The sequence below is a fragment of the Mesocricetus auratus genome, unplaced genomic scaffold (genome assembly GCF_017639785.1).
Source record: "Mesocricetus auratus isolate SY011 unplaced genomic scaffold, BCM_Maur_2.0 Super-Scaffold_4256, whole genome shotgun sequence".
In the NCBI taxonomy this organism is placed as follows: Eukaryota; Metazoa; Chordata; class Mammalia; order Rodentia; family Cricetidae; genus Mesocricetus; species Mesocricetus auratus.
In genome coordinates this window covers 122,923,407-122,941,785 of record NW_024429182.1, presented here as the reverse complement: position 1 = coordinate 122,941,785, position 18,379 = coordinate 122,923,407, and the positions used below count along the sequence as shown (strand labels likewise).

Sequence of the window (18,379 nt, the reverse complement as noted above, 5' to 3'; positions counted from 1 at the left end):
CTTCTGGTCGATTTACCAATTTATTTGATGATGGTTATGCTCCTAGGAGTGAGGTGGTACCCTGCTGTGGTTTTGTGCTTTCTGCAAGTCATCTTTAAGATGAATGGTTTGTCATATGCTAATTATCCATTTGTGAATCTCCTTTGGGGGATGCCTATTCAAATCCTTCTCCCACTTTTGAATCTGGTTGTTTGTGCTTCTGCTGTTTAGCGGTAGGGGTTCTTTACAGGTCCTGGATGTTGGTCCCTCCCCAAACATACTACCTGTAAATATTTCTGCCTGTTCTGTAGGTTTTCTTTTTTCACTTCCCATAGATGACCCTTTGTCCCTGCCTTCTTCTCTATCACCCCTTGGACGTTTCTCTCATGATTTCACTCTGCACCCCTTGCAAACCTGTTCCTTCATTCTTAGTGAACCAGGTGTTAGCATTCAGGCATTATGCTGGCCTGCCATGTCACCTGGCAGGATGTGCTTGCCAGTACTCAGGCAGTGCTCTGAGTTCTGGCAAACTTCTCAGAGTTCTGACAAAGCCAACAGCTATGCACGAGCACTATAGCTACACCCCCTTTAAAAGGTTGGGCCCACGCTCCCCCCTCTCTCTGTCTCTACATTGCTGCATCTCCCTCCTTCTCTCTCTCTCCTCTCTCTCTCTCTCTCTCTCTCTCTCTCTCTCTCTCTCTGTCTCTCTCTGTCTCTCTCTGTCTCTCTCTGTCTCTCTCTCTCTCTCTCTCTCTCTCTCCCCATGAGGCCACTCTGTGTTCCTCCCCCCCCCAATAAAACTCTCTACTTGAGCGCTGTCTGAATGGAATGTCTCTTGTCTCTCTCACCCACCGTGGGGCCTCTAGGCACCAACCCGCCAAGGTCTCTCTCTCTCTCTCTCTCTCTCTCTCTCTCTCTCTCTTCTCCATTTTACAACATTGGATTGGTGCCGAGATGCTGTTAGGGTGTCCTGGAGGTCCCTCCCGTCCACAGGCGGTCTGAAGCACTCTGGGATACTGGAACCTTCAACACCGTCACTTTTCCAACTAAAGGATTGCTGGGCTCCACCATGATTTATAGCACCCCCTTCTCCACCTCTGGTCACCCCCTGTGAGTGAGGCCTCATCTCTCAGATGGGGGGCTCCACCATGATTTATAGCACCCCCTTCTCCACCTCTGGTCACCCCCTGTGAGTGAGGCCTCATCTCTCAGACGGGTCACTCAGGCTTAGCCCCTTGGCCCTGCTCTTTGACTGATGACTCATTGGACCATTTGTGCCTTTCTCGATATCCGCACTTGATAAAAAGCTATTGGATCTCATTTTTTTCTTTTTCTGCCTCACTCATGGGGAATAAGCCTACCAGCAGTATAAGCCCAACATCTCAATCCGCATGACTGCTTTCCAGCACCCTATATACCTATATTTTATGGGACCTTTACAACATTCTGCCAGTGATCCAATAGATGGAAGGAGACACCGGATTTTCCACCTTTATCTTGTCTTGGCTCCAAACCCTCCATTCTTTCTCCCTGCACTGACTGCGGGCGAGCAGGTGTGTAGTTGGTACTCCCCAGCTTCAAGCCTCCCCTCCTTGGCTTGTCTAGGGCTTGCTGCAGCTCGGGTTGCTGCACTGCCCCTGACTCCTCTCTGGGCAATGGTGTGACCTGAGGATGTCTCCATCCCCCACCAATGCTGACTCAGGTCCCCCAATCCATGGCCACCTCGATACCACTGCCCAGCCTCTGCTGGAAAAGTAGTAACATCTCACTGGGTCTCTTTCCCGCATTAGCTATGTAACACGTGCACCCTTTAAAAGTGCCTGCCAGGCAGAGCTCATTCTGTTTGCCTGGTCTCTTGCCTTTTACTCCTTCTTTCCTCTTGCAATGTTTGTCTGGTGGCATACCTTGGCAGGGCAGCCACAGGCACCCATGGCACGCAGGGATCCTACCTGCCTGCTCCACCCACACTAGACGTGCCCTCTTCCACCTGCAGCAAAGCTGCTTTGCCATTTACTGATGGCTTTGCCTTTCATTCAATACCGTCTCTGCCTCAGTAGTCCTTGGACCATACAGTTGGGAACAGAAAAAAACATTCTCCACTTTCTTTCCTCTTCTTTGCTCCAAGACCTGTTTGTGTCTATCGGCTCTCCCTCTCTAAATGGCCTGTCTAGGTCTGCTTCAATGTGGGATTAAGAGATGGAGAAGCTGGCTTCACCTTGCTCAGCACCCATCATTTTCCCTTTCTTTTAATGTATTCAACTCCTATTTAATATATATCTATATATCTCTGTGTGTGTGTCTGTGTACATGTATGTGACTTGGATTTAATTCTATGTGCATGAATATAAGATATTCAACTCTGTGTGTATGTGTATGTAATTTGGATTCAACTCTGCATATATGTACATGTAAACTATTGTTTAGAAGGACACATTTTAATTAACCACCACATGGCTCTTCTCCATCTTGGCTGGTGACCTCATTAGGATGTAGGTAGCCACGTGACTGGCAGGCATCTTTTACTAAGGTTAAAGAGTAAACTTCTTAGTCCTAATAAGCTCTGTTCATTGTATTTCCTTCTAGACTAAGGAAAGCAATAAGTCTCAAATATTTTAGGTTGGTATGTACTTTTGGATGATGATAAAAATATATGGTTACATTTGTTGGCTTCTGTGGCTCCCTGCTCATGGGCCACACCCCAGCTCACAAGCCCCTTCTACTGTTGGCATTTCACCCTGGGATCTTTCCCTTGTCACTTGTCCTTGCCTTTCCAGGAGACGGCCTTAACAGTTTCGTACAAACTTGCTTTTAGCCATGTAATGGCTATTTTGGTTTCTTTACTGAGACCATTATCTATGATTAAAAGGTTTTATTTAGATACTAGAAGAGCGCCAATTCAAAATCATTATTTTTAAGGCTAAACCTGACAGGAATGTAATGTAAAGTCCTCCTAGACTTATGAGAGTTACTAACCTATTACAAACTGTTAAGAAATACAAGTTAATAGTCATAAATTATCGAGTTCTTTAATTGTAGTCATTCTAAGAGTACTGATGCAATTAATTACAGGGATAAGCCTCACCCAGTCTCCTATATATTTTCAGAGTTAAGCTTAAAACAAGTACCTAGAAACAAAGTTTGTCTATTCAGATATACTTAATAGACAGCCAGGCCTCAAATTCTCAGAGACCTGAGCATATGTCATTGAAAAGGTTTAATTAAAAAGATTTTAGTAGGGGCTGGAGAGATGGTTCAGAGGTTAAGAGCACTGGCTGCACTTCCAGAGGTCCTGAGTTTGATTCCCAGCAACCACATGGTGGCTCACAACCATCTATAATGAGATCTGGTGCCCTCTTCTGGTGTACAGGCATACACGCCAGCAGAACACTGTATACACATAATAAATAAATAAATCTTAAAAAAAAGATTTTAGTAATAGAGAGACATGCCAGCTCCTGGCAGCACCCCTATTTCCTCCAAAGAAGATGGATGGACACAGAAGAACCTCTACCTGAAGCTTACTTCAAAAGTGGTAGTACTAGCCACTAAGCAAAACTGCCCTTCACCTCAACTGCTGCAAAGACCCTCTTCAGACCATTCACAACAGGACACTGGGTAATCAACTGCCTCCCGTTGCCTAGACAAAGCATCTTGCCAGGTCCAAGAGCTTGCCAGGTCCAAGACCAGATGGCCCCACAGAGCTTGGACAGCAGTGAAACATTCAGCAATTCCTGGACGTGGCCAGCATCTCAGCTTTCTCAAGTCCCCCCAAGATTCTGATGCCCCCAGATCAGCGTCCTCATTCCTCTAACCTGCCACCCCTAACTTTTTTTTTTATAATAAACAAAAGGGAGGAATGTTAGCATTCAGGTATTATGCTGGCCTGTGCCCTGTCACCTGGACATGCTTGCCAGTACTTAGTCAGTACTCTGACCTGCTCAGGGCCCTGACAACGTGTCATCAGCTATGCATTAGCTGCATCACTATAGCTACACCTCCTTTGAAGGTGTGGCCCCTCTCTGCCTCTCTGTACCTCTGTTTCTCTCTGCCTCTCCGCGTCTGTCTCTCTGCCTCCCCGCCCCCATCTCTGTCTCTCTTTCCCCACGAGACCGCTCTGCTCAGCTTCTATCTCCCTGAGCTCTGTCTGCTTGACATATTGTTCTCTCGCCTGCTACCCCCCTGCCCCCCTTGGCTCCAACCCACCAACATCTCCCTTGTGCCGTTTTACAACACCAGGCAAGGCCAGAGATGGAGGCAAGCCCTTTCCCAAGGACACAGGCTTCTCACTGGACTCAGAACTTCACAAGATCAAGGGGCCTGAGTAAGAAAATCCATCCCCAGGCACCTCCTTTCCTAGCTCAAAGCTTGAGGTGGGGCAGCCCACCTGTTGCTCCTGCAGTATTCCCTCCTGGAGTGCTTGCAAAGAGAGCTGCCTTCTACCCAGGATCAACAGCATGTTTGTTTAAAGGGCTCATTACTGCTGCTTAATGCTATTTTGACAGATGAAAGTGAGTCAATTATGGCTAAAAATAGCTGTGGCTGCAGAGGTTTCTTCCAGGTGGCTGCCTGCTCCCCATCCAAAAGACTTTTGCTCTTGTCACCAAAGGGCAGTTCTCTGCCCTCGGTCATCTCCTTGAATCTCCAAATCAACTCGGGAGGGGCCTCCTTCCAGGAATAAAGGGCTTCAAGGCATGTTGGGCTTAATCCCTGAGAGCAAGGTTACTCTGACAGACCCCCTCTGACAGAATGAAGCGATGAGATTCGGAAGGGGTTCTCTGGGGCCTCAGGAACAGGGACCACTCTGTCCCACCAGCCTCAAAAGTGGTTGTCCTTGTAGTTTGTTTCTTTAGATCTGTCTTGGGGCCAGTGTATTCCCTGTGATAACACATATCAAAATATGTCCAATTTTAGTCAGAGTCATAAACGTCCTAGGGTCACCTTAATTTTCATTAGTACTGGGTCCCAGTAGATGGCTTCCCAGCTATTGCACACCGAGGCTCCACCGAAGAGCATCCCTACATGCCTCAGTTGGCAAGGAACCTGTCCTGGGAGCTTCCACTGTCTTTGGACTAGGGCTCTGACTGGCCCCTTGGTTGAGTGGGCAGTTGGGTAGGTCAGTGGGTGGTGCAAATTTGTCACAGCCATGTCAAATTTATGTCTAAGAAGGTTCTCAGTTGCTCAGTGCCTGCTCCCACCCCACCCCAGGCTTCCGCAGGCTCCCGCTAGTACCACCGCCCTCCCCTGTTTGCTTAAGCTCTAATCCCAAAATGGTGTGAAGAGAGGTGCACCCAATACCATCTGTCCCCGATGTGCTGTCACCAGCCACCGTCTGACTGTAACTGTGTGGTACACCTTTGCCCAGAATCCAGCCAAGCTGTTACCGAATCTCTGATAACAATTGGGAAGATTACATTATTGTTTTTTGGGAAGCCTGAGTTTTCCTAACCCTGCATTGGATAACTGTAACCAAGTGACTGAGTGCTTAGCATCAAGCTCGACTGACTGTTGTGACCCCAAGCAGTTTCTTAGTCCAGATCCTTGGGGGTGGGCCAGTGGCTGGTCCACAGCTGAGAAGAATAAGCAGAAATTTAGAAATTTAGGAATTATCAGTTTGGCTGGGCTGTTGAAAAGTCCAACTGGATTAGTGTGGACTTAACCAATTTTGTTCTCTATAAATTTTTTGTTGTTGTTTTGAGTCAGGGTCTCATGCTGCCCAGACTGGCCTTGAACTCACTATGTTGCTGAGGATGACCCTGAACTTCTGGTCCTGCCGCCTCCCCCACCTGAGCTTCAGGCACCATGCCTGGTTGTGCAGTGCTGGGTACTGCACCCAGCAATGTTCCCCTTCCCACTCCTGCTTACCGATGAGGAAATTAAAGTCTACAGAGCTTAAGGTGACACCTTGAAGTCAAGGCCATTTGTCATTGGTGGAAATCACCCACCTGAGATGGTGGATATGTGACATATGAGTCCCCATCTTCCTTCCCAAGGAAGGAACAGAGCATCTCCATCAATACAACCTCCAGTTACTTTCTTAAGAGCACCGGAAGTGGGCAGCTCACCCAGATGACACTGATTTACAAGCCACCCTCATTGCTGATGGAGGTTCAGAAAGGCCAGCTAAGAGCAATCAGCTATGATGGGACGGTCCTTCTGTATGCTTATTGGTTGATGAATAAATGCTGATTGGTCAGTAGCCAGGCAGGAAGTATAGGCGGGGCTACCAGACTAGGAGAATGCTGGGAAGAGGAACATAGAGAGGAGTCGCCAGAGAGACACCACGTGATGAGGAAGAAAGAGGCCCTGGCAATGTCCTGTAAGCCTAGACTTCGTGGAGATACATAGATGAATAGAAATGGGTTAATTAAGAGCGAACTAGCCAATAAGATGCCTGAGCCATTGGCCAAACAGTTTGTAATGAATAGAAGCCTCTGCGTGTTGCAGCAGAGATGGAAGTGCACCTGAGGGGCCACCAGGCTTACCACACGACCAACCTCAGCGACTACGGCACACTCACCCTCGGACAGCGTGCAGCAGGCGCAGGGAAGGGTAAGCCGTGCGTACGTTGACATGGTGCTTCAGGATGAGAGCGTTGACCCACTCCACGCGTTCTTTGCCACCCCGCGCCATGAAGGCAGGTATCCACAGGATGCTGCCATTGAGGCCGTGCAGCCGTTGCAGCAGCTTCTCCCGCCACGTGGCATTCACCAGGTCCTCAAAGGCCCGCTGGATGACTGAGGGGTTCATCGTCACTAGGTCTGTCTTGAGGCCCACGTCCCGGGCGTACTCCTGAACTGGAGCCAGGTTGCACCTGAGGGATAAAGGGCCACATGGTCATTTGGGGAAGATGGTCCTTCTTACATGGAACGTTACGCTGCCCTCTGCTTCGAATTGTTTCTTTCTTTTTTGTCACCACAGATGCATCATGGGTATTTCCTGGCCGCAAGTATTTCCTATATCTTCCTACCTGCCTCAAAGGTTTACTGAGCCCCTGTCATATCCTTAAACACAAAATGCCACTCTCTCGGAGGCCAGTATCTAAAAAGAGGAGCAACAGTGCTAGCCCCGAACCCCACAGTGATGTAGCTCCTAGCAGATGTGTCCTGGTACATTAGATGACCCCTCAGAAGGCTCAGAAGACAGAGTTCTAGGTTCCATACTCAGATCCGATACGCTCTACCTGTGTGGCCCTGGGCAGCTTTCTCAGCCTCTCTGTGTTTCCTGAGAGCTTCCATGACCTTGGCTTGTGGCAGGGACCACAAGAACCGTGGGTACTCAGAATGCTACTGGCCCATAGCGAGAGCATTGTCCATGTTAGCTGCTGTCAGTCTTCCATGGGGTAGAGGACTACAGGTATCAGAGCAGGGAGAGAAATGGAAGGATGGATGAGCAGAGGAGCACTGGTGGACGGCCACGGAAGAGCTTGTCTCCAGTTTGTAAAGTCAGAAGGACCCCGCAGAGACTTGTTAAAACTAGGCTTCCCCAGGTCCTGAGGCAGCAGGCCTCAGAGCTCAAGAATTTATATGTATATATGTATATGCATGTGCATACATATACTTTCTAAAAATCTCTTCCTCCTTGGGTTCCAAGAAGCTGAAGAGACACCATGCTATGGAATTTTAGGCACAAGGAATTTGCCCGAGGGCAGTGAGTGTGAAACTGCAGGGGTGTTTAGAGGAGGTTTGTGAACTGGTCTGACTAATGGGTATTTCAAAATTGAGACAGGAATGGGGCAAAGCCAGATGAGATATCAGAGGTTGCATATGCAAAGACTTGGCTCTGAGGCAGTAGGGAGCCATTGGGAGGGTCCTGAGGAAAAGGGCAAATGGCCAGACCTGTACCCTGCATTCTCCTGCTGAACCAATCAGCCTGCCTGCTCACTGAAGGTCTGCCTCGGGTCCCTCCCTCAAGGGTTCTGGTGTGAGGGCCTCTGGGACTAAGTCTGTAGCCAGGAAGTACTGTCATCCCTGGAGAAGTGGATGGTAAGAAGAATCTTTGGATCAGTGATAATAAATGGAGAACTCAGAGCAAGTACGAACAGTATAGAGGCTGACTACACGTAAGTGAGGGGCCAGGCGCCATCACTTCATAGTGTAACACAGACACCGTCTGCCCCTGCCTTTAAGCAATAACTTTTCTTCTTCCTCTGGGGAAGAAAGCCAGTTGAGTCGACAGCACACTGGCATCACTGAGCCTTGGGCTACACTGACCACTTGGCTAGTATCAGCTTATTCTTATTGTGAACCTGAATTCACGAGCCCATTTTAGAGACACAGGAAGGAAGTCCTCAGTTGCCAACTAACTTGCCCAAATTCCTGGAGCCAGGAAGGATTCAGAAGCTCGTGAACTCGTTAGAGCCTCCCCAAATACCTCTTGATCCACCCCCAGATTTGCTATCTCCGACTGTGGGAAATATTATTGGGAGGAGAGATGCCGGGGACCTCTTCAGATGGCCCTGCTCCAGGCCACAGAGAGTGGGAGGCACTTGGTGCACGGTGGCCTGTCTGGGGCCACCCATATCTCCCTGTTACTCTGAGGCCAGCTGAGCCAGGCTTCCACAACTTTCCTGAGCCTTGGGACTGTTTGTGGACTGACTCCCTAGCCCTGAGAGCAGAGTCCGGGGCATTTAATCCTGGCAGGCTCACTGGAGACCATCACTTACTATAGTGGGGCAGAGAAGGAAGCCGAGGTTTAGTGGGCATCCAGCAGATTTGAGGGCTGAGCAGGCGGCGGGGAACACACTGATTACTATCACAAGGATCTGAAAGGCCTCCACAGGAAGCAGCATCAGGGTGTTTGTGCCCTTGAGCGTAGGACCATTCATGGCAGGCAGCAGGGACTTCATACCTACATGGGGTCAGGGCGGGAATGGGATCTGTGGGGCTCAAGCTTGCCCAGTGGTGTGTCTTAGGGGGGACATTACCATAGGCACGTGTGGCTGGGGGCAGACAGTTGAGCCATGGGTAGACTCTGAAAATGTTCCTTCCTACTGACAAAGAATACATGTTTTTTTTTTTTTCATTGGGAGGGCAGTCCTGACATTGGTTCTGGTGGACCCAGGCTCTCTTGTTCAAAGAGAATTCTAGGGGAAGGAGCTGCCTTGCGGATGGGCCTGGCTTCTGGCAGGAAGGGAGTTGCCCCCTTCCAGAAATAACTGGATCCACAGGTACAGGAGGAGTGGACCTCAAGATGAGGGGGCAGTCATGACTCAGAAGCCAGACCGCCAGTTCCTCAGCCTAACCCTGGTTGTAGCTAGTCACCTGGATCCATTCCTCAATTTCCTCACTGGAAAGGATAGTGGGGGAGGTTAAATAAACTCAGAGATGTGCACAGGCTAACGTCAAATGCCACGAGCATGCTTTTAATATCATGCTGAGGGCACAGCACGTCTTAAGGGACTGTGCTGATGTTGGTTTACCCGTGTGTGTGTGTGTGTGTGTGTGTGTGTGTGTGTGTTTGTGTGTGTGTGTGTGTGTCTCAGAAGAAGGAAGCTGAGGCTGGCATCTCTCATCCGGCATTGCAGTTTTGTGTCACCTCTCAGGCCTGCCTGTCCCAGTCCTCTCAGTTCCCAGAAGGCAGTGTGCAGCCAGCATCTATCTGCTCAGTAGAGCCTCCTGGACTTTCTGCCCCATCCTTCCCCTTGCGGTCTGCTCTTCCTTGTGGGAGACGCTGCACATTGCAAGCTCACTGTGTTCTGTGTATGCTGTGACCTACTAGGACTCCTGGGGTCCTGTTCTGTGGGGGTGGCAGAATCCTGTGTGTCTTGTACATGGCAGGGTCAGACATAAATAAGGGAAACTAATTTTGCAGACTTTGACAGATGAAGGCAGGAGACCATTGGACTGTTTCAGTGTTTGGCGTTGGATTGCAGCCCTGTGGGGTCCTCCTGTGTACTACACACACCTTGGTCTGGAGATCAAGACACAGACACAAAAGCTGCTGTTATTTTAGGAGCTCGCTGTCTGGGGGTGAGGTAGTACAGTGGAGATGCAGGGTTTTTAGAGAATGAATGCTTAATGTACGATCATGTGGGGACACAGGGCATGCTCATGTTATTTTGCCTAACATGCATGGCTTCATGTTCTTTTGATTGTATGTGTGTGTGAGTATTAGTGTGCTCCAGGATATTGGGGTCAGTGGAGCAGGCTATAGTCAGTCTAGCCTCTCTGAGTACATCTGGCATCATACCTCCCTGGTGGTCTTGTGGGAAATCCAAAGTCTCAGGCTCACTTCGTATCTGATGCCCCTGTATTTCAATAAGTCAGCAGATATGGGTCCACACTGAGGTGTGGAGAAAGCTGGGTTAGCATCTGGAAAGGCTTCATGGGAGGACCTTAGTATCAGTCAGTGCAGCCCAAGCATTTTGCAGATGCAACCAAGGTCCAGGAAATGGGTGTAATGGTTAGCACTCTGGACTTTGAATCCAGTGATCCGAGTTCAAATCTCGGTGGGACCTCCAATTGCCACGTCAGCTGCGCAGCCTGTGTCCGAGAACGTGCGGAGGGTGACGGGGATTGACAACACAGAGACTCGTTCAACGATGTAAAGAAAACTTTAAGCAGGCCCCAAAAAGGTTCAAGAAAACTTCCCAAGAAAGGCTCCCTCCAGAGAAGCTTCAAGTCACATGACAAATGACCATTAGAGTCAGGACTGAGCTTCAGAACCCACACCGGGAACTATGGACTGACCCTGGTCAAAACTTCTAGAATTTCTCTTTTCATTCAGCCTGGGACCCTGGGTCATAGATTAATACCAAGCATATCCAGGGTGAATCTTTGTTCCTCAGTTAGGAGTGGGGCTTAGTGTGGCATGGCAAGCAGACTGTTGAAACTCATTACTCATAACTCCTGCAAGTCCCGCAAGAGTTATACTAGGTCAGAGAGGCTCCTCATTGGAGTCTGCACCCCGGAGATGAGCTGGTCCTGGGAGGAGGCTTTTCCCTGTGTCTTCTACTTTAATAGCCATGCTCCTACCCCTCGCCCCTCGGGCTTCCAATCAGACAAGTTCCCACACATTTTCCTTTCTTTTCTCCCAGACCCTCTCTTTAAACGGGAGGACTTGGAAATGTAGGAATAGAGCTACATTGGCTCTGCCAGGCACAGAGAGACCTGATCAAGGAAGTAACTGGTACCCAGGCTGTTGTAGCACCTCAGGTCTCAGGGGATGCAAGAATAATTTTATACTCATTTTCTTCCCATGTCCTCAGATTCCGGGAACTCTCTGGTCATGATGCTCCCAAAGCCCCAGAATGAGATTCTCTTTGCACAAGGCAGTCCTAACAGAAATGTGAGATGTGACACACATTTCTACTAGGGATGGGTGTGCTTTGGAATGAAACTTGAGGCACTTTCTGCGTCCTACTTTTGTTCAGGAGACAGCAATGCCTTGTTTCTAGGTTTGTATGGCTCGAGGGTCAGGTGTCAGGGCCATGGGCAACTGTCACAATGTCCCCAGTGATGGTGAAAAAAGAGCTGGTATCATAGAGAAAATGACTGTTGAGTTTCTTTATATCACTAGGTTTTGACTCCAGGATACTAAAGTTACAGGTGGAATATCACCTTCCAAAATACTAAGAAGACTTTTACATTCCTGGCACAGGAAATACCCATCCAGATTTCGTTAATCCCTTTTGTACCAGGCTCTGTCTAGTGTTCAGAGAACAGGTTCTTTCTGTAAGGGGCCAGGCAATAAATACTTCCAGCTTTGCAGGCTGTATGCCTTAGCAAAAATATCCCAGCTTTGCCCAGAAAGTTATTAATAGCGTGAGGGTGGGCTTAAGTGACTGTGTTATAATAACGTTTTATTTAAAAAACATGCCAAGGGCCATATTCTGCCCACCTCTGCACTTTTTCTCTGTGATTCCCAACTTTGATATAATACAGAATCACGTGGGCTCTCTGGGTCACACAAAGCCCCTTTCCTGTTCCTGAGGTGACTTAGTTGATTAGATGTACATTCTGATTGGAGATAAGGATCCCTGTGACACTAATCTTCATTGTCATTGTGATATACTCTTCACTGTGAATCCCCTGGCTGTGGATATGCCTTTGAGGAAATTTCCAGAGAGGTTTGACTGAAGAAGGAAGCCCCACCCCTCATGTTGTTGTACCATTCCATAGGCTGGGTTTCCAGGCTGAATAAGAAGGGGAGAAATGAGCTGAGCCAAAGCATTTATCTCTGTTTCTTAACTGCGGGTGCAGTCTCACCAGCTGACTCATGCTCTTGCTGCCATGCCTTCTCCTTCCTCGTGACGAACCCTCAGACCATGCACGCAAACAAGCCCTTCCTCCTTTAAGTTGCTCTTGTTAGATGCTTGGGTGCAGCAATGAGACAAATAACCAATGTTCCCCCATAGCAATTATGACAAGCAATGGAGGTTGAGAACAGGACACATCTAACTCATGTGCCTTGTTTCAGTCACTTCAGTATGCCTGCCACTCGGGGCCCAAACCCTTGCAGGTGGTTGGTTACCTTATGACAAAGCTGTGGGTGTCAATCTCCTGCCCACAGCCGCTGTTCAGCAAGACCCCCGAGTTGCCCACAATGGCACAAGTCTGGAAATGCTTATTCTTCAGTGGCGAGGTTCTGGGGAGGAGTTCATAGAGGTTCTGGGACACGTTCATTGTGCTGTCTCTATCGAAGATATAATGAATAATGTCTCCAGGCTTCAGGGTCCCCTTAAGGACAGAAATATCCTTCTCTGCATCCAAGAACTTTAAAATCTGCTTCCTGTGAAAACCAAAAAAGAAAGTCTCCATGCTGTTAGATGCTCTTTACTGGCTTAGATGTTCTACTCCATGTCACCCTGCAAGGAACCTATCACCCAGCAAACAGGTGAGCATACCCAGAGCTCAAATTCCCTCAGGGGTGCTCTCTGACTTTACAAAAGACCCTAGCCAGAAGGGCACCGCACCAATAGTAGGAAACCTTCAGTACTGGTCAAACCCAGCCCGTTGACCCACCCTGGATCAAACTGCCTGTTTTAGGGGAACTACCCTCTAACAGGGAGATCTAAAAAGAGGAGTCAGAGTAATGTGTGTCCTCATTCCCCACTGGCCTCTGCTTTTCCAGGAAGCCTTCTTCAGGCATGGTGACCACGGGGGAGGGGTGGAGTGGTTTACATGGGTCTGTGGAACTGTGATGGGGAATTACTACTTTCACCTGTCAGATCCTGTGACCATGGCCTCCCGGCCTATGCACTGGCCCATTTTGTGGACTGCCTCTTATTCCTCTAGTTGTGGTCTGATGGGGTTTGTGAATTACGACATCTCCTTGGTCCTACAGAGACCAGTTCCTCTGTGTGTGTTCAGAACAAAGTGATCAAAATATAGTTCTCTAGGTTCTAGGTTAAGTTAGGTTTATAGGGAAAGTTCTAGAACAGCACAGGGAAAGGATGGAAGACACTGGAATAGGTCTCTTCATGAAGTCACCAGAAGTTACCCCGAACACATCCTGTCCCTAGTAGCCTGAGCACTAGCTTGGAGCTCCACTTATAGAACCTAAGGACTTGAATAAGACACTCTAATATGGAAGGGAGAACTCTCACAGGGCCCAAAACACTAGACAAAGAACTACAAACACCTAAGGAGTACTGAAAGCCCCCAACTGGTTATCCAATGCCAAGTGGTCAGCCCTGACATATAGGTACATAATGTATAGACTGAGCAGTTTGTGTTTATATATTTAGGAATATATACATACACATATATACATACATGCACACACACACACACACACACAAAATGCATTTGAAATGGCTGCAGATACATGAGGGAGGCTAGAGGGAAAAAAGGTAAGGGGAAAATGATGTAATTATATTTTAATTAAATTTTCAAAGGAACTGCTTAAGGGGCTAGGGAAGCCAAGTTGGTGAAGTGCTTGTCATGCAAGCTTGAGGGCTTAAGTCTCATCTTAGGAACCCACTTTAAAAAAAAGCCAGGCACAGTGTCAGGTGCCTGTCATTCTGGTGCTGGGGACAGGAAGACACACAGTCTAGCCTACTCAGCAGGTTCCAGGCTAACGAGAGACTGTTTCGAAAACCAATGTGGACAGCTCGTGAGGAACAATGCCAGAGGCTGACCGCTGCCCTCTGCGTGCACATGCCTACATACGCACATGTACCCACAGATGGCAGACACATGAGATGCCTAAGCTACCATTTTAAGACTCGGTGGTGATTGTAGTCATACGGAGAAAGGAACTGGGTGCTTGGGTCCAATGATCGAATTGTGTTGCCTGCAGCAAGCCCCCACTGAGAACCAACCCCTGGAAGCTTGTCTTCATCCCATTTCAGAATGCTCACGTTACTTGTAAAGGTGTGTCTCTTCCTGGATATGCATAGGGTGACACTGAGCCTCGAACCTGCAGAGCTTAAAAGGTGTACGCCAAAAAAAAAAAAAAAAAAAGCTGGGCGTTGGTGGCACACGCCTTATGCCTTTAATCCCAGCATTTGGGAGGCAGAGGCAGGTGGATCTCTGTGAGTTTGAGGCCAGCCTGGTCTACAGAGCAAGTGCCAGGACAGCCTCCAAAGCTACAGAGAAACCCTGTCTTGAAAAACAAACAAACAAACAAACAAACAAAAAGAAAACAAACAAACAAAAATGGTGCACACCCTAATGGCAAGTCCTAGGAGTTGCAAGTGTGTATACTTGGAAACTTGAAAGAATCTAGAAGCTATGACTGCTACCTGAGAAAATGTGACCCCCTGGGAGCCTGGGTCAGATGACTGATATACATCGGGGTTTGGAGTGTTCTGAGACAACCAAGGGGCAGTCAGCACCCTTGGGCACGGCTCACTCCATCCACTAGCCACTGCACATTAGTGACTGGAGTCTCTGGTTACTGTGCAAGAAGCCACCTTGGCTGAGCACGTCTTACTTCTTAGCAAGAAACAAAAGCGTTCTATTTACTCCACTTCACTGAAGATTATACAACTTGACACGCTAATATACTTTGGAAATTGCTAATATCCCTTGCAATTACTTACCCCAAAGTATTTAAAAGCAAAGAGAGCCCCCCAGAAAGCTCATAAATAAATACCTCTGTGAGGGAATTAATTTCTAACTAATTATGAGAAATTACAATCAATTATTAAATATCATTCCAAATCACTCACAGAATCTTTTATTGTGAATAATTTTGGCAACTAATTGAGTGGAGGGAAATTCCTTTTCCCTCTGGGTGGAGGCAGATTGTTCCTTCTACAGTGGCTGGTGTCTACAGGCTCCTTATAGAAGCAATGGTATCCTCGTGCATACACATACACCAATAGGGTGTATGTGTCTGTGTGTGCATACCCATGTATGTGAGTGTGTGTGTGTTCACATGTGTGCATGCATGTGTACGCCTCTCCATTACCCACCTTCTTTTCAGAGTTCCTACAGAAAAGGGCCAGAAGGAGCTGAGGTGGGTGGATGCTGGCAGGAGAATTTTACCCTCAGGTGCTATAGTGGGGGGCATGGAGTATGATGGCCACCCAAAACATATGGCCAACTCTGAATCCCTGGAACCTGTGAGTGTGGCTTTACTTAGAGACAGTGTCTTGGCAGATGTGATTAAGGGTCTTGAGATGAGATCATCTTGAATTCCCTGTGGGCTCTAAAATCCAGTGACAGTGTCCTGTGAGAGATGGAGGCTGAGGTTACACCAACTCAGACGAGGGGACAGGATAGACAGATGTCAGGCTGATACAGCTACAGGGACACCCGGGGCCACCGGAAGCCAGCAGAAACTATAAGAAGGGTTCTCCTGGAGCTCCTGAGACAGCCCTCAGAACTCTGGCTTCTAGAACCATCTGGGAGAGAATAACTGCTGTGGCTTTAGCCGCAGGCCGATGGGGGTTGCTGCTGTGCAGCTGACTGTCAGCTCCATGGTGCCACAGAGGAAAGGGCATGGCTGTTAGGACAGTACGACAATGGAGGTCTCCCTTAGGGGCCCCCAAAGAGGAGCTGAGAGGGCCTGGTGGCAGCTCCTCCAGGTGGCCTCTCAGTCACCAGGCTCTCAGATGTCAATGCTGTTTTAGCCCCACACCCTTTTCCTCTCCCCATGAAGCATCTAGAGCTATGCCGTAGTCACTGGAGGGGGAACACGCTGCTTTGTGCTATATTATATACGACTCTTCACCCTTCCTTCACCATACTGATGGCCTGGGGGAATCAAGCCTTTCCTTCTTACATGGTCCTAGCTGCCTCATTCCCATCCCCCATCCCCTATCTTCTGTTCAGTACCCTTTCAGCCCTGGTCACATATACCATTCAGACCATGTGCATGCAGGATGCAGCATGGTCCACCAGATAAACTCCTACTTGTCCTTCAAAACATATTGTTATATTGTTTCCTGGTAGCCCTCTTGGAACCCTTAGAAAATGAATGACTCCCTTCAGTACAATCTCCTTGGCTTGACCTATTTGCAAGACATAGTACTGTCTAGTGAGCATCCTACCATGTTATCCTGTCTTTGCTTATTTTTGTATTTTTCTGCCTAACATATCTATTTATGCCAGTAGCCTGGGCCAAAGCTCAATGCCTGGAAATAAGCATCTTGATGTGTTAGTCATGACTGCACCTGAGCCCAAAGTCCCAAGTGCCAAAGTTGTAAATTCTCTCCATGTCCACCACCCAAGAATGACTGATGCCTGAGGGTGCCAAGGTCAGAACAAAAACTTTTCTCTGACTTAGACATTCTCTTGGTGGTCGACCAGATGTCTGATCAGTTCTTTGCCACTCAGCTATGGTTCTGAATTTTCATGTGGGTGGTAGTAGGGAGACAGCCTTTCATTCTATAAGTGCCTTGGGAGGCGGCAGACAAGGTGAAGGACTGTCACAGAATGGGGACGTAAGCACCAGCTAAAGGCAAGCAAGAGACAACTCTTTATGCCAGAGGAAGAAACCTGTGACCTGCACTGCCCAGAAGCAGAGCTCCTGACTTGAACCCAAGGACCCTAGGGGGTTGGTCACACATGCCACCTCCCCTTGCCCAAATGGCTGCATATCTACATGGGCTGGGCTTGCCCCAGGTTTTGATTTTTAATTGATCATTTAATAGACAAAACCTGCTTCCTCAGGAGGGAAACATTTATTTCTATCCTGACTTCTTTGGTGACTCGTGTAAAGAAAGCTGGGCCTGCCTCTCTCTGGTCCTACAGGTAATGGCGATTACCTGATCCTCAGAGAGAGCGTCTGGTTGTGTCTCCATCGGGATGAAGCTGGCTGGATGCTGTGCTTAATGCTTTCGTGACTTCTGTCAACAACGGCTGGCAATGAAGAGCCATTTATTACAACTTCAGCTCTGGACGGGGGAAGAAAAAAAAACATGAAGGTAGACAGGATCTGTGAGTCTTCCCATGACAAGTCTAATAGTTTTGTTTTTTGCACAGGCTTGAATGTAAACTTCACAAGAGCGAAACTGACGTTATTACCTGAGAAGGGAAGTCTATTTATTTTCTAGAATGTACGAACTCTCTCCCTCAGGAATATCCCGCAGACAATGGTTCTTAGAAGCAGGAAGTGGGGCCCTACAACTGCTCTTCCCTCCTCCCGTCTCTGAGCTTCCAGGGGAACAGGCAGTCTCTGCCAAGACAGTACACTTTCCCTTCTCAGCTACAGAGAAGAGCCCACAAGGGTACAGTGTAGACTATCACATGATGGGTCACAAACTTAAAGAGATAGCTAAACCCCACGCAGGACAGTGTATGTGCAGCCTGTGGCTTCACCCCCCTCCCCTCAATTCCTATCACTGTCGTCTTTTTAAAACCTTTTCAAATTACATCTCTCTCTCTCTCTCTCTCTCTCTCTCTCTCTCTCTCTCTCTCTCTCTCTCTCTGTGTGTGTGTGTGTGTGTGTGTGTGTGTGTGTGTGTGTATGCAGGTCAGAGAACAACAGGCAAGAGTCCATTCTCCTACCATGTGGGTTCTGGAGATTGAATTTAGATTGTCAGTCTCTGTTGGGTATCCCACTGATCACGGTGCCATCTCATTAGTCCTCCATCCCCCCACTTTTCTTTGCTCATGGAAAAAATACCCACCCATGATTGAGTTATTAGTCTTGTATTTGGCTGTCTTATCAGATTTTAAGTGTGGGATTTTTCTCACTTATGTGTCCATTTCATAACGATTTAACATAGCAGGTGTGCAGTAAATAACCACTTGTTGAGTTTGACATTGAAATTGGTCCCGAGGAGCCTGGCATGGAGGAAGGAGCTGTCTGGTTTTGTATTCCTGAGGCAGATCTCTATGCCAGATATAAACCATCTTCCTGTCTGACTCAGGCACAGGAGGACTTTGGAACTCAGATACTTGAAATCTATGCTAGTAGGTTTCTAAGAAAGCAGACTACTAGAAGGTAGTCTAGAAGCCGGCCTGCCTCCTGCCAATGCACACAGATACATGTGGGTCACATCCCA

At 48.1% G+C, this 18,379-nt stretch overlaps 1 protein-coding gene across 1 annotated transcript in view; it reads right to left on the bottom strand.

Annotated features, from left to right (window-relative positions):
* The window catches only part of St8sia2 (ST8 alpha-N-acetyl-neuraminide alpha-2,8-sialyltransferase 2), a 76,263-nt gene that overhangs the window by 16,322 nt on the left and 41,562 nt on the right, over positions 1 to 18,379 (bottom strand). Inside the window, exons 3-5 of the mRNA XM_005084542.4 lie at positions 17,138 to 17,266; positions 12,451 to 12,708; positions 6,497 to 6,790 (exon numbers count right to left, since the gene is read on the bottom strand). Of these exons, the coding sequence (XP_005084599.1) occupies positions 6,497 to 6,790; positions 12,451 to 12,708; positions 17,138 to 17,266 (681 nt within the window). The remainder of the gene's footprint in view (positions 1 to 6,496; positions 6,791 to 12,450; positions 12,709 to 17,137; positions 17,267 to 18,379) is intronic.